Source organism: Garra rufa, chromosome 10, assembly GCF_049309525.1.
Source record: "Garra rufa chromosome 10, GarRuf1.0, whole genome shotgun sequence".
Classification (NCBI taxonomy): Eukaryota; Metazoa; Chordata; class Actinopteri; order Cypriniformes; family Cyprinidae; genus Garra; species Garra rufa.
This window is the reverse complement of record NC_133370.1, coordinates 31,184,050-31,199,772: the sequence shown is the minus strand read 5'-3', so window position 1 is coordinate 31,199,772 and position 15,723 is coordinate 31,184,050. Positions and strand designations below refer to the sequence as shown.

The 15,723-nt window shown below is 36.3% G+C and overlaps 1 protein-coding gene across 1 annotated transcript in view; it reads right to left on the bottom strand.

Annotated features, from left to right (window-relative positions):
• The window catches only part of dpydb (dihydropyrimidine dehydrogenase b), a 212,100-nt gene extending 198,633 nt beyond the window's left edge, over positions 1-13,467 (bottom strand). Inside the window, exon 1 of the mRNA XM_073849425.1 lies at positions 13,304-13,467. Within this exon, the coding sequence (XP_073705526.1) occupies positions 13,304-13,342 (39 nt within the window). The 5' untranslated portion in view covers positions 13,343-13,467. The remainder of the gene's footprint in view (positions 1-13,303) is intronic.
• Positions 13,468-15,723: the final 2,256 nt, after the last annotated feature.

The following is a 15,723-nucleotide window of genomic DNA, read 5'->3' as shown; positions in this document are numbered from 1 at the left end:
GTGTATTAATATATCTAATAGATCTGTGCATTTTGTCTTAAAGTGAGAGCAGCCTTTAATTTATACAGTGAGCACTACTCCACTAATCTAAAAATCCTGATGTGTCACAAATCCCCTATCTATCTAGTATAGGGACATTACACCTTGTGAGTTCTGTATAAAAATAGTCATATTCAGATTTTTTTTTTTCCTAGTATTCCCTATACATCACTGCACACAATATACATTTGGTTATAAACATGCCAAAAGTAGCACTTCTGAAATTAAAAATGCCTGCAAGCCAATCATGCCCTTGTATTCTCAGTCAACTGAAAGTAATTCATCACTTTCCTCAAAAAGTATTTTTATATTTTCTTCTGACTAACTCAGTATTGCAAACCATTACATTTAAAAGTAATATTAGCCAACACTTGAATAATAAGAAGAAAAAGCTAAGATAATCATGCAGTTGTGTTCCACAAACATGAAAGCATTTTAAAACATTGATATGAACTACAAAGCACGCTCAAGTCAAGGTCCTTCAAAGCCATCTGTGACAACACTGATTAGAACACCAGAGCAGCGGGGCCAATAAAGAGGGGTTCGACTGAAACAGTAAAGTGTGAAATGAGAGCCATGATGGGGACCATCATCATTTGATTCAGGAGCAACCTTCGTTTCAAATACGTACGGCACCTTCACGCCTGCCAGTCAAATCACCCCACCACACTCGAGGAGCTGAAGGCAGGCACCAGTGTGGGATCTTTTAATGGCAAACACAATTAACAGGCAGTTTACTGAGGGAGAAGAGAACAAGTGAGGGAGAAGCAACCATTACCATCACACTAATACCAATTTCATGCTCTTCGTAGTGTAAAAGAATACCATGTCCACAGTCATTTCACTGTGTTGAAACACTATCGGACAAAGGCCAGAACAGGAGGCCAGGAGCAAATTGAAATAAGCCACTTTGGCATTCTAACCCATGAGCCAGGTGTCAGAAAAACCTTCACCTAAAAAGAGGACATTGACGGAAATTCCTGCCACGACACTTGAACGCCGTGGTGACACTTCAGCGTTATCTGTGTGAATATTTGTCCAATTAATGTGGTTTACAATCAGTCATGCACCATTTCCCAAACAAATTTTAGTGGTGTGTTTTGTCATTTTATGCTACAAAACTTTCAGAAGAAATATGTTTGACAATAAATATAGTACGATGGAGGAAACAGTCCTTACAGGCCTTCCATTTACTCTTAGAAGCATGGAGGGATAAATTATTGATAACAGTATTAATATGTAGCATGTGTAAATCATTCTTAGCTTTTGGGGTATAGAGCACTGAGCTGGAAAGGTAGGTCTTGCATGAAACTTTCATATTTTAATCTTCAATTATAATTGTATTCTAAAATATCCATATGCATTTAATAAACACACAAAACTGGAAAGACTTCAGGAGTTTCCAAGTCGTCATTTGATTGGTTATACAGGATTTCCAGGAGACGTGTGCGTCACGTTCTTTAACCTGGAAAGAGAGATGCTGTGATGCCAACCCCCTCAGGGAAAAAGAAAGCCGCTGTGTTTACAGCTGTGACAATGAACGTTTATCAGGCTCAACTAACAAACGATTTTTATAAATATATATCTTTATCATTATCTTTATAGTTATTGTCTTTGCTGCGCCTACGTCTTACGTCATCAGCTGGAATGGCGTTTTATTGTAAACACTGCTGAAACAGTCAAAGCTAGAGATTATGGTTTAGAAAGTTTTAAATATGGATATTTTTCTTACACACACACACACACACACACACACACACACAAAATTGCTTCAGGATGCCTTTATTAACCCCCAGGAGCATATGGGGCATCTTTTATGATGGATGAACACCGTTTAGTGGTATGTTGAATATTACCACCCATTTACTGCCATTGTAACGCTTTGAAGAGACAGGAATTTTTTTTATATAACTCTAAATGTATTTGTCTAAAAGAAGAAAGTCATATACACCTAGCTTGAGGGAGTAAATCATGGGGATATTTTCATTTTAGGGTGACTACCCACATTGACTTACTCACACTCTTGTCATACAAGATGTTTATGTCTTTCTTTCTTTAGTCGTAAAGAAATTATGTTTTTTGATGGAACAAATTTCAGAAATGTTCTCCATATAGTGGACTTCTATGATGCCCACAAGTTTGAACTTACAAATTGCAGTTTAAATGCAGCTTCAAAGGGCTCTAAACAAACCCAGCCGATAAAGAAGGGTCTTATCTAGTGAAACAATATATATATTTTTTTAAAGTTGACAATTTATATACTTTAACTTCAAATGCTCGTCGATAGTTAGGGTATGTCAAAAAAACTCCCATCTTATTTGTTTACCTCCAACTTAAAAATCGTCCTACATCGCTTTTTTTGTTTTACCTTTTTTTGTGAAGAATGTTTGACCCTCTTTGCACTTTCACTTTGTAAACACTGGGTTGGTACTTCTGCAGCAATGTAGGTCAATTTTGAAGTTGGATGAGAAAATGAGATGGGAGTTATTCAACTGCCATGAACTGGAATACACAGAGTACACACAGAGCTAGACAAGATGAGCATTTTAGGTTAGAAAGTATATAATTTGTCATTTTTTTTTAGAAAATAACGGATCATTTCATTAGATAAGACCCTTCTTCCTCGGCTGGGATTGTTTAGAGTCCTTTGAAGCTGCAATTATACTGCATTTTGGAAGTTCAAACTTGCAGTCACCATTGAAGTCAACTATATGGAGAACATTCCTGAAATGTTTGCCTAAAATGTTTACTGTAATAATATTACAGTAATATTAATTCTGAAGTCTGTGCATTTGTTTGAAACAAGAGACATCAGAGCTGCAGTGTCATAAAAGCAACATTTCATTTTTACCCAACCATGATTTTGTTGTTTATTTGCATGACGGCAAATATTTAGTAAATTTCTGACTGTTAAATAATGCAAAACAGTCTCACTTTTCAAAAGAAAACTACAAAGCTGCCAGCATATAGCCTTTCAGCATATAGTCCGTAGCATTTAGTTTGGCAATCTTAGCACAGTTTAAACTAGATGGAAATAACAATCCTAAACAGTGTTGTTTAAAGGAAATCATCTTTGTTTTCATTCATTTCATCTCTCACAGAAATTAGTTTGCATAGTATTGTTCTCTTGCTGGGACTGCAGATAAGTCAGTCAAGCTACTGTTTATTTGCCATAAATAGGCTCAGTCTGAGAAGCTGAAGTAATGATGAGCGAGTTAAGCCATGTTTGACCAGTCACAGATGAAAAGATCTGGAAATCTATGGCCGGCAACCTCAAAGTGGCGCACATTCCGCACAGAGCCGAAAAAGGAAAAACAAACATGTATTAATAATAAAAAAGAACACTTAATCAAGGCCAGTACAGAAACATGCCCTGTATGTTTAGAGTGACTTAATGATTTTAGAGTGAAGGCTGTTTCTTGTAAGCAATGAAAAACATTGTGCACCTTTGCCAATTAGATCAATATCGTGTAAGGGGAAACACATCCATAAGAAGAAAAGATCTATATAAGAAGAGATCAATATCTCCTCTAAAGTCCCTCTGTGACGGTTAAACAAGCTCTAGATGGAAATCATAGTCTATTTCATGTCAAATAGGCTTTTAGTAGAACAAAGATGGAAATGAAAGTGTGGGCCCAATTTTATGACCAAACAGAGGATCGCTCTGCGTAGTTATTGCTTTTTGTGTATTCACTTCGAAAGGTCTTAAGGTAATTGGTGAGGTATTATGGGTTTCTTTTACTAGATATATACAGTAAGCCTTCATGAGATTGAACTCCGTTCACAAGAGGGTACATCGCTTTGTCGCTTGAAATAAAACCTGTTTTAAAATGTCAGCAAGGTTCGAGTTTCTTCCGTGAGGTAGGTTTCTCCTCTCAAAATACCAAAGCCGCAAGATGAAAAAAAAAAAAAAAGCTGTGGAATTCAACAGAATGAAATCAAAGCAGAATCGCACACTGAAGAGCAAGTGTATACATTTCATTAAAACATGCCAGGCTTTGGCAAGAAAGAGAAGGCATTTTAAGCAGCATGGGATGTGCTGTGTTTCATTTCCACAGGGAGAGCTCTGGAGACTGGCATTATCACTCTCTGCTGGTCATAGTGATCCACTGAGACAACAAATCAATACTGGCTTTTTTCCTGCCAAAGTAAGCAAAATCTGCTCCCTATCCAGAACAGTGAATATGATCAAATGATAGCAAATGATGTTGTCTGATGTCATATAAGGATTCTGCAAGCCTTTCATAGGGTGTAATATATATATACACTCCCACTGAAATATGCTTAAAGCAAATCCATTTTTGAAAGCTTTTTCAATGTTTTCAAAGGAAGTATTGTGTGCTCACAACAGGCTTGTGCACAATTCAGAATTTCAGAATTGGCCGCCATTCAATTCATGAGTTGGAATTTGAATTGAATTGACTCTATAGATAATGATCAAATTCTTGAAATAAATTACTCCCTCAATGTTTGATTCGTTTTGTTCAAAATGTTATTTTCATTTCAAAGTAATCAAATAACACAATGTAACACTTCACTTATGTATATGAATTCCTTTGAATTTGTATTGAATTGCAATTCTGCTTCCTTTAATTAAAATTCGAATTGTAATTCTAGATCCTGTTTTTGACATCAATTCAAATTCAAGAATTGAAGTCATTCTCAATTCAATTCTGAATTGTGCACAAGCCTGGCTCACAAAGGCTGCATGTATTTAATAAAAAATATACCTTATTTCTATTTAAATATTTTTATTTTTAATTTATTCATGCCAGCTGACATTACTCTAGTCTTTAGTGTCACATGATCCTTCAGAATTCATTCTAATATGCTGATTTGCAGTTCCGGAAACGAATATGCTTAATGTTCTTGTGAAAACTGTGATTTTTTTTAAAAGCATTTTTCTGAAATAAACATTTTGTAACATTATGAATGTTTTTACCACCGTTACTTAATACAATTATATTTTTATTTATTTTAGTATAATTTATATTTACGTGATATATTTACGTGATTTGATGATCCAAAGTGCATCTTAATCTTCACTGTACAAGGATTCACATGATAAATGACAAGTAGAAATCTCCAGTCTATCTTATTTATTTTATTCTGTCATTTATATAATACCTCGTTTTACATTTTTTCTAAGTCCTAAAACCTTATGCATAAGTAAAGTTTCAAATTAGATTTTGAAGCCCAATGTGGGTTTCAATGTGAACTTTTAAATGGGTAATTTATAAACGACAGCACCAACCCAGAACATTGAGTCCACACTAAAAGCAAGCTTTTGTCTCCGTCTAAATGAGTTCAGGTGTTCTCTGCTATAATTAATACTAATGAAACATCATCCAGATGCAAAAAAAAGGGCAAATTCATAACTAAAAGCATTTATGCAATGATCTCAATGTAGGCAACTTGACCCCTTTCCGAAGCACACTTCATCTTTCATAACACAGCCCCCTCCCTCCCTAAGGCGGAATAGTTAAACACAATCTACAGAGATTCTTGCCTAGTCTTTTCGCCTGAAATCAATACAGGAATTGATCCTCCATAGCTGAAATGAAGCCACAGCACTCCAGCAGCTCAGCAATGTTCAGCACAAGCCCAGAATATCATTTAGTCCTGTAACATAATTATAGAGAGCAATACAGATCATTTGGCATCAACATCATCTTGCTCAGCTAAAGGTCTGCTGAAGCTTCTCTTCAGGTTTCAGAGCATGTAATGAGTGAAATGGAGCTGATTCAGACAGAAAAGCACATCCGATCACTGGCTAGGCATCTGTGAGAGGCCTACTATGCTTTTGACCAACCACGTTCACACATTCTTCACATTATTTTTAGTAATAAGGTATTAAACGTTTCTGAAAATATTCATTAAAGGGGTCATGAACTGAGAAATCAAAATCCCTTGATCGTTTGACAATACAAATTAAGATGGCTCCCAAGACAAGATGCTGAACAGTATTTGCATTCACTTCCTTCTGATCCTAATGTTAGCGACAGAGTAGATGAGCTATATTTTTAATTAAGTTCCAGACCGTGTGAGTAAGAACTTGGTCCTTTGTTCATTTCATTTTGCCGCAGATTCATTTACAAACAAGTCACAGTTAGAAACAGGATTTTCAGAAAATTTAAGCTAAAAGACAACACTGTGCCAACTATATTGGATCCGACAGTAATGTCGCACCAAACAAGTGTGAGTAACTGGTTTTATTATGTGGTCACTATTGCTTTCTCTGTTTTTACAGATCATTTGATATGTACTGACTATTTATGCGTTTTTAACCTAAATCGAAGCAGTGCCAATCTATCAAGGATGTAGGCTGTCAAACATCCACAACTATTTGCCAATCATAGCAGCAGTGATGGGAATAACGGCGCTATAAATAAACGGCGTTACTAACGGCGATACTTTTTTCAGTAACGAGTAATCAAACGAATTACTGTTTCCCCCGTTACAACGCCGTTACCGTTACTGACAATAAAATGCGCGTTACTATAACTGAGAACACTGAAGCGGTTTTCATGTGAGTAGCGTCTCTCTCAGCCATAGGACCTCTCTTTCCCTGGGGCGTGTGTGTTTGTGTGTGGTTGTGTTCGGGGCCGGGGAGGGACACATAACCAGTGATGATGATTGGTGTGTCTGTAAACGTGGTGTAACTGAGAACGCGATGATTGGCTTAGATTGAGTAAATTTCCATTGTTTGCCAATCAGAGGCAGAGTAGTGCGGGTGTTCACACACAAGCACACGCACGATCAGTCTCACACACCAACATCCAGGAGTCACAACGATGGCAAGTCCAACAAGTTCAAAGGTAGCTTTCGCAAACTGGAAGTATAATAAGCACTACTTTTCCCTCGCTGAGGTGAAAGGCAAAAATGTTTATGTAACGTGCAACTTATGCCCAGGAAAAAAAAAGAGTCACTCTGCGTCGGTCTGTGCAATAAATATTTAAAGTTCTAAACCATCTATTGTGCTTTATTGTTCCACTATAGTAATGATGATATTTATAATAATATGTTGAATTTGATAGTTGTCTCTAACGTTGTCCCACAACAACATTAAAATAGTGTAGGTTAGTGTACAATGCTTTATATTTATTTTATAGTTATATTAAATTAGATTTTTTTTTAAAGTAATGCAATAGTTACTTTGCCTGGTAATTAGTTACTTTTATAAATGATGTAACTCAGTTACTAACTCAGTTACTATTTGTGAGAAGTAACTAGTAACTATAACTAATTACTTTTTTAAAGGTACGTGCCCAACACTGCATAGCAGTGAGCATTTACTTCCGAGTCTACAAATCAGCTACACCTGTTCTGTGTTCTGATGACGGCGTCAAAACAGAACAGAATATAGCCTACTACTTCTAGATTATAATGTTTTTGATGTAAAAATCTTGATAACATTATAAAATAAAATTATAATAAAAAAGGCAGTTCATGACCCCTTTAAAGTTATACTGAAGAATGTATATACTCCAAGACAACATCATATAAGAAAAGAAAAAAACAATATAGACATTACTCAAAATACCTTCTTCAATGTTCCACAAAAGAAAGTAAGTAATTTGGAACAACATTAAGGCACGTACATTTTTGGGTGAATTGTCTCTTTAAAGGGATAGTTCATCCAAAAATTTAAATTTGATGTTTATCTGCTTACCCCCAGGGCATCCAAGATGTAGGTGACTTTGTTTCTTCAGTAGAACACAAATTAAGTTTTCTGACTCAAACCGTTGCAGTCTGTCAGTCATATAATGGCAGTCAATGATTACCAAATCTTCAAGAGTCAAAAAAACATACACAGACAAAACCAAATTAAACCATGCGGCTCGGGATGATACATTGAGGCCTTAAGACACAAAACGATTGGTCTGTGCAAAAAACTGAACAATATTTATATCATTATTTACCTCTGAATCTAGAGAGTTCTACTCTCCTGAGCACGTTCACATCAGCGGAAGCGATCTGCCGCGTGTATACGTCACTCATTGTTTACATAATGTGCATAATGGCCTCTCAAAATGGTAATTACTTGTGCTTATCCTGATTCTGGCAACTGATTAAAAACTTAAAGATTACATTTTCTTGTGTGAACTCATCTGGGAGTGTTGAATTTTCACCGACTACATTGCCACGTTGACACGCCACGCGCTGGCTGATGTGCACGCGCTTCAAACAGCTGAATGTTCTGGTGGATCAGAGGTAAATAATCATAATTCAGTTTTTCACACAGATCGATCATTACGTGTCTAAATACCTCAATGTAATGTCAAGCCGCAGGGTTTAATTTGGTTTTGTCTGTGTATTTTTTTTTTTTTTTACTCTTAAGATTTGGTAACCATTGATTGCCATTATATGACTAACAGACTGCAACGGTTTGAATTAAAAATCTTCGTTTGTGTTCTACTGAAGAAACAAAGTCACATACATCTTGGAAGTTCTGGGGGTATGAGGATAAACATCAAATTTTCATTTTTGGGTAAACTATCCCTTTAAGATCTTAAATCACTCAGTCCAATGGCAGGAACTATTAGATTGTTAGACTGGTCTAATTTGAAATTCAAAACGTAAGAAAAGCACCTAGGCTAAGACTTAGTTGGTCAGATTTAGTTCTCAAGACATGTCATAACATGTTGGATGTACTGTATTTAAGCAACTAAACCCTGTATTCTGTCCTACATTTAGCACTTCCTCAAAAACAGGATCAGAGTAAGAAAATGTATGCATTAATGTTTATTATTTTAAACTAAGGAAAGGGTAACAGGATGGACCAAGATCAAAATTCTGTGTTCCAGATGACAGGCAAGTCATGCTGTTCAAAGGGTCTGAACAGGCTGTTTGTGAACAGATTTCTTAATACTGATCACATGTGCCTGGGATAATCATTGACTTAGGGTCATGAACTGGTTGAGTGGATGACACTATGATAACCCAAGCTGAAGGGTTGCAGGCTAATCAATGTCCTTCAAGCACTTTTTTTAAGCAACCAGGGTCAATAAGTTCAATGTAATGATTAAGGTAAAAGGTAAAAATGTTGTTGAATTCTGGCAATTCTATCTATCTGTCTATCTATCTGTAAAATAATGTGTGTGTGTGTGTGTGTGTGTGTGTGTGTGTGTGTGTGTGTGTGTGTGTGTGTGTGTGTGTGTGTGTGTGTGTGTGTGTGTGTGTGTGTGTATACAGTCAAACCAAAAATTATTCACACACCAAATTCTTCATACAGTGGACTACCAGTAAAATTAATATAAATTTAGGATCAAAACTTTGATTTGACACTTTAACCTCACCATGTTTTGTTACATACCTTTCTTTCAAAGTTATCTGACATTGTCAGATGATTTTTTTCTAACACAGTTTAACTCTTCAGTTCTTGTCATATTTTATCACCATTTTCTAAACTATAGCGAATAAATTGTGATAATGTGAGAAATTTTGAAGGTGCCTGAATAAATTTTGGCTTGACTAATTCATTCGTGGTTATCAAGATTAATTTGTTCTGACACAGTTTAACTCTGAGTTCTTGTCGTAACTATCTATCTATCTGTCATATTACTGGAATGATTATTTTTTTTTTATTATTTATTATGATTATGTTTTTGTTTTTAAAAGAAATCTCACTATGCTCACAAAGTCTGCATTTATCTGATCAAAAAACAGTAAAAACTGTAATATTGTGAAATACTATTATAATTTAAATATAACTTTTTTCTATTTTAACATATGTTAAAATTGATTTATTCCAGTGATATCAAAGCTGACCGTGGACCACAAAACCACTTAAGTAGTCTTAAGTAGCATGAGTATATTTGTAGCAAAAACCAAAAATACACTGTATGGGTCAGAATTATGGATTTTTCTTTTATGCCAAAAATCATTCGATTAATAACATCATGCTCCATTAAAGGGATAGTTCACCCCAAAATGAAAAATTGATGTGTATCTGCTTACCCCCAGGGCATCCAAGATGTAGGTGACTTTGTTTCCTCAGCAGAACACAAACAAAGATTTTTAACGAAAACCGGTGCAGTCTGCCAGCCAAATAATGTGAGTGGATGGGCACCAAACCTTTAAAAGTAAACAAAAACATGCACAGGCAAATCCAAATTACACCCTGCGGCTCGTGACGATACACTGATGTCCTAAGACACGAAACGATCGGTTTTTGTGAGAAACTGAACAGTATTTATATCATTTTTTACCTTTGATACACAGCCACGTCCATCTGTCATGAGCTCGAGTTTAGCATTCGGCTCGTGACATGTGAACGCGCTCTGGCGTAGTATACGCAAACACCGGAAGCAATCTGTCGCATGTATACAACACTCATTGTTTACACAGTGCACAGAGATTGTGGGTATAGCGGCTATTCAAAATGGTAATTACTTGTGCTTATCCTGATTGTTCAAACCGATTTAAAGCTAAAAGATTACGTTGCTTGCGAAACTCGTCCGGGACTTTTCACTGATTTCCCCTTCCGGCGTTCACATGTAACGAGCCGGATGTTAAGCTCGTGCTCATGACAGATGGACGTGGCTGGGTATCAAAGGTAAAAAATTATATAAATACTGTTCAGTTTCTCGCAAAAACCAATCGTTTTGTGTTTTAGGACATTAATGCAGGGTGTGATTTGGATTTGTCTGTGCATGTTTTTGTTTACTTTTAAAGGTTTGGTGCCCATCCACGTCGATTATATGACTGGCAGACTGCACCGGTTTTCGTTAAAAATCTTCGTTTGTGTTTTTCTGAGGAAACAAAGTCACCTGCATCTTGAATGCCCTGGGGGTAAGCAGATAAACATCAAATTTTCATTTTCGGGTGAACTATGCCTTTAAGTTACCTACCGGAGATATATCAAAACTTAATTTTTGATTAGTAATATGCTTTGCTAGGAACATCATTTCGACAACTCTAAGGCAATTTTCTTAATTTTTTTTTTTTTTTTTTTTTTTTTGCACCCTCAGATTCCAGATCTTAAAATTGTTGTATCTTGGCCAAATCATATCCTAACAAACCATACATCAATGAAAAGCTCATTTATCCAGTTTTCAGATAATGAATAAATCTCAATTTCAATTTGACCCTTATGACTGGTTTTGTGATCCAGGGTGACATATTTTATATTTATTATTATTTATTTTACATCATAAAATGATAACTCTTACCAGCCATAGCAAACACATTGAATTCAGTTGTTTGGAAAGAAAGAAAAAAAGCTCCTCCTTCCTATCTAATCTGTTTCAAACAGTACACACGTTTGCTCACTGACAGAGAGTGGTGTATCTACCTTGTGCAATCACTATGTAACCACTTTTATAAGCACTTACATCAGTAGCATATGTCATGAGGCCAATGTCTTGGTAAGAACCAGATGTAATCGCAGCCCATTACTGGATTAAAAATATTCCCAAATTTCCTCCTGAACCCGAAAATGACTTCTTTTTTTACGGCACGGATAAAAGCTCCAGCAGGTACAGCATCTGACTTTGACGTCCATGATATGGATGTCTGTCAGCTAATGGGGCTTTCATAACGTTCATATTGCAATTTTGGCTTTTAAGTCGACAATTTTCTATCACGGTACTTGACTCGCTATCAGGAAGTGGTCATTGTTGGGGTTCGGGGCCTTCCATAAAAAGCCGTAGCCCTTTGTGTAAGCGGCCACATTAATCTGGTTTTTAACGAACACTGATGGCCATCCCGGAGGATTTTTTAATGAATCCGTGAGCACACACAAAGGCACACGTTTAGCGCTCTCGGAAAAGCAGGATATTAAAATGAGACGTCTGACAGCACTGCCAAAATGAATGGCCAATTTAATTGCCCCACAGACAGCCATTATTATGACATTTAGTGAGGTATTTTCAGTGGCAGACAGGAGTCGTTTAGAGCACGTTTTAAGTGCACTCTGCACGCCAAGGTCACGTTGCCGTAGTCATAACACTCATGAATAGAAATGCTAATGAGAGTCGTCAGTAACAGTTCTATTTTCTCTATGAAAGTCAATGCCCATATCTGCTCAACTTAAAAGAGAACGCTTTATCTCACCTGAGCAGAGATGTCATCCGCTGTGTGCCATGCATACCAAGACGTCATAAAGAAGACCGTTTTCTCTTAGGCTTACCGCTGACAGATAGGATTCATGTAAATCAGATGCACTAATGCTAGATCAAACAAGGGAAATGCTACGGACAGCAGGAACTAATACCGGATATACATCAACACCAAAGTTGAGAATGGGCCTGAATGGAAGCACTGCACCATTTCAGAAGCAACAAAACATTTGATTACTTCCTATGTTTTGATTAGGTTAATTGATTTTAATTCAGGGACATTTTAAAAAAAAATGTAATGCCTATTTTTTTCTAGACTAATTTAGCCACTAAATTAGCAACCTAGTTGCTTAAGTGCACTTGGCAGAAACAAAACATGATTTAACAGGCATGTTTACTGCTTTGAAATCTAAAAAGACTCGTCAATGCCTGTACCTTGCTTTGGGGGGGGAAAAAGAAAGACAAAAACTGTGTAGGCCGTCATGCATACACAGCTCACAAATCAAAGGGCCTGTTGTCTCCGAAGTACATCAGAGGAAAATGCGTAACATATGTGACTGTACACTTGTTTATCTGGAGGAAATGATCCTTAAATTGGAACTGTACATTTTCATTAAGCTACTAATTATGGCTTCATCAGTGTTGAGCAGCTACTGTGAGCTCAACTACTTAAGTCCCTGTCCAAGGTCCTGAAATCTCTTTCTAGCAGCACACAAGGCTATGTTAGAAAAAAACCTATTCATTTTACCTATTCATCTCCACCTTTTAAAACATTCAGGGGGTTTAACTGTCCTTCAAGTTTTAATATTAAAGACTGGAGAAGAAAATCCTAGCTTTTACAAAGTAAATGGACAAACATTTAGTGCACAAATGTAGAAATCTGAATAATATGTTGTGCAATAAGCTTTTAGATTTAGTTTTAAATTAGTCATTCTGAACAAGTAGGATACTGTTAAAAAGTGCACATTTTTATTAAAATCAACAATGTTTTTATTCATAATTTTTCTTATTTCAATGTGTCTGTATTATGCACAACAGTTCAACTTTCAAAGTTTTGTCTCCCAGTCTCCCACACAAATCACCTTACCTGACTTCAAATCATGGACACGTGCCCAAAAATAGTCTAGCAACAGATGAGTCTGTAAAAACGTCTTACCGAACGCAATATTCAAAGCTCAGATACACTACGAGTGTCGCTTTACCTCGATATCCGGCAATTCTTTGCTCAGCATTGTAGCCATTATGTCCAATCTGCAGTATTATGATCCGATCTCTCCTCCGTTAAAGAGACGCGAGAACGCTCGACGCCAGCAGATCAAAGCACGCGCTCAGAACTTTAGTGAGCGCGCCTAAAAGCACGCGACTGGTCCATTATGTCACCGATCACATCTCACCTCAGCAGCAGCTGTGAACTTTGTATCGACGCAGACAGGGTAAAGTGATATTCTTAAACCACCTGTTTACATCTATTGTCTCTTTTCACTCTATTTATTTTGAAAATTAACAGAAATGGGTAAAATGTTAGTAGTTCTGGTTGAAATGGTAGATTCCGACAACAGACGAAGTTTAGGGTCAAAGTTTACACACGGTGGGTAAGGCTAGTCTGCACGTGCACGTGTTGATTTTATAATCCATGTTTTTAATGTTTAAATACATGTATACAATATCGGTAACACTTTACAATAAGCTTCCATTAGTTGATGTATTAACTAGCATGAACAAACAATGAACAATACATATACAGTATTTATTTTGTTAATGTTAGTTAATAAAAATACAGTCGTTCATTGTTTGTTCATGTTCAGTGCATTAACTAATGTTAAAAACACAACTTGTAATTTAAACAATGCTGAAATTAACATTAACTATGATTAATAAATGCTGTGGATGTATTATTAAAAACACATTTAAACATACATTTTTTTAATGATACATACTCATCTGTTTCATAATATTGACATTTTTCAGATCTAATCTAATTATTGTTGTCATAATTTTCAAGTTTATATAGTTTTACTGCATATTGATATGACTTGAGTCAAATTACATATTTGTTAAAACCTCAAAGATGAAAAACCTATGGCTAGGGTTAAATGTTTTGAGCCAGTCTCACAATAAGGGGAGTGGCTTATGAAAATTATATTACTGGCTCCGCCCCCTCTCCTTTTTTTTTTTTCTCAGTAACCCTGAGGTTCAAAGTCTGATGACTCCAAGTTACTATGTTCCTAAACTGTGGTATTATGCAATATCCAGCAAACATAAAAAATTTTTACAGAAATTCCATAAAAATAAAAACATATTGGGTTGTCCAAATAATACCTTTTAGTGAAGATTTCTTAAAAGAACCACTTAAAAGAACCACATTTTAGCAGTTTAAAGAACATTCTGCCACTATAAAGAATCTTTAGAGCAATGGAAGGGTTCCATGAATGTTAAAAGCTCTTCAAAGAACCTTTTTTTTTAAGCTTTTAGCAGGCATAGAAATTCAAAAATAGAAATGATTGATAATTAAAAACTAAATTAAAATGCTGGTGGGATTTACATAAGATCCACCTCAGGATAAACAAATGTGTCTAAAAAATATCAGAGTATAGTAAATCAACACACAAAGTCGTTTACAGATTTCTGCTTTATTATAAAAACAAATATTTCCAACAGATATTTCATCGTAGCATTGTGCTGTAGTACATAAGAAGGAATGAAAGAGTGAACATGCAGAGCATCTTATCAGACTTGTAATTCCATTTAGCCTTAAGACAGGAAGCTTTGTTTTGCTGTTTTTATGTAGACACCCCTGCCATCACATACAGAAATAGGTCACTTCACCTTCCATTCACTAGTGTTTATTCCTCCTGCCTGCTTGCATCTCTCGTCTTTGCAGTCAGAGCGGGTTTCTCTCCAACCCAACACAGCAGGCCAAACGTGAGCAGGGCTTGATGTTCAAACACCTGCCGACTGCTGAGGAGCTTTATTTTTCAAATCTGCAACTCTGGAGCTGAGCTGAGCTTCTCAGTGGTGTGTGTGTGTGTGTGTGTGTGTGTGTGTGTGTGTGTGTGTGTGTGTGTGTGTGCCTCCGGGTCTGTATATGTGTGGTGAGTGTTTGCACCTCAAGTGTTTTCTGCAGTCTACTTAGCCTTCAACGCAATGGTGTGCTTTATATCAAGACAATTATTTGTGTCACTCATTATAATCATTCAACACAATGTTAGTCGTTTCCACAAGACAATTATTTTTGCCAGTCATTCTAATCACAGTGATGTAGAGTTTAGGGAGGTTTGAATACAGTACGCATCTTTCATTTAAATATTTGAATGTTCTAATACAAACAACAAGAGAGAGATAATCACAAAAACAAAACCAACGTCCCGAACAGTATTTTCTATTTGCTCTCTGTTAGATTCATATTCGCCCTATATTTTTCAAATCTAATATTTATGTTCGGGACAGCAGCCTCCTCATGCTGAGAGCTGATAAGCCCGAGGCAACTTACTGATCAGAGGGATTGTGGATCCTCTAGAATCAGCAGGGGTCAGAATATCATTATAATCAAGCAGCTGTAGTAGTACAGACCCAGTGTTCTGGACCAGAATCCAGCACAGCATTGTCATCACGCATACAGACT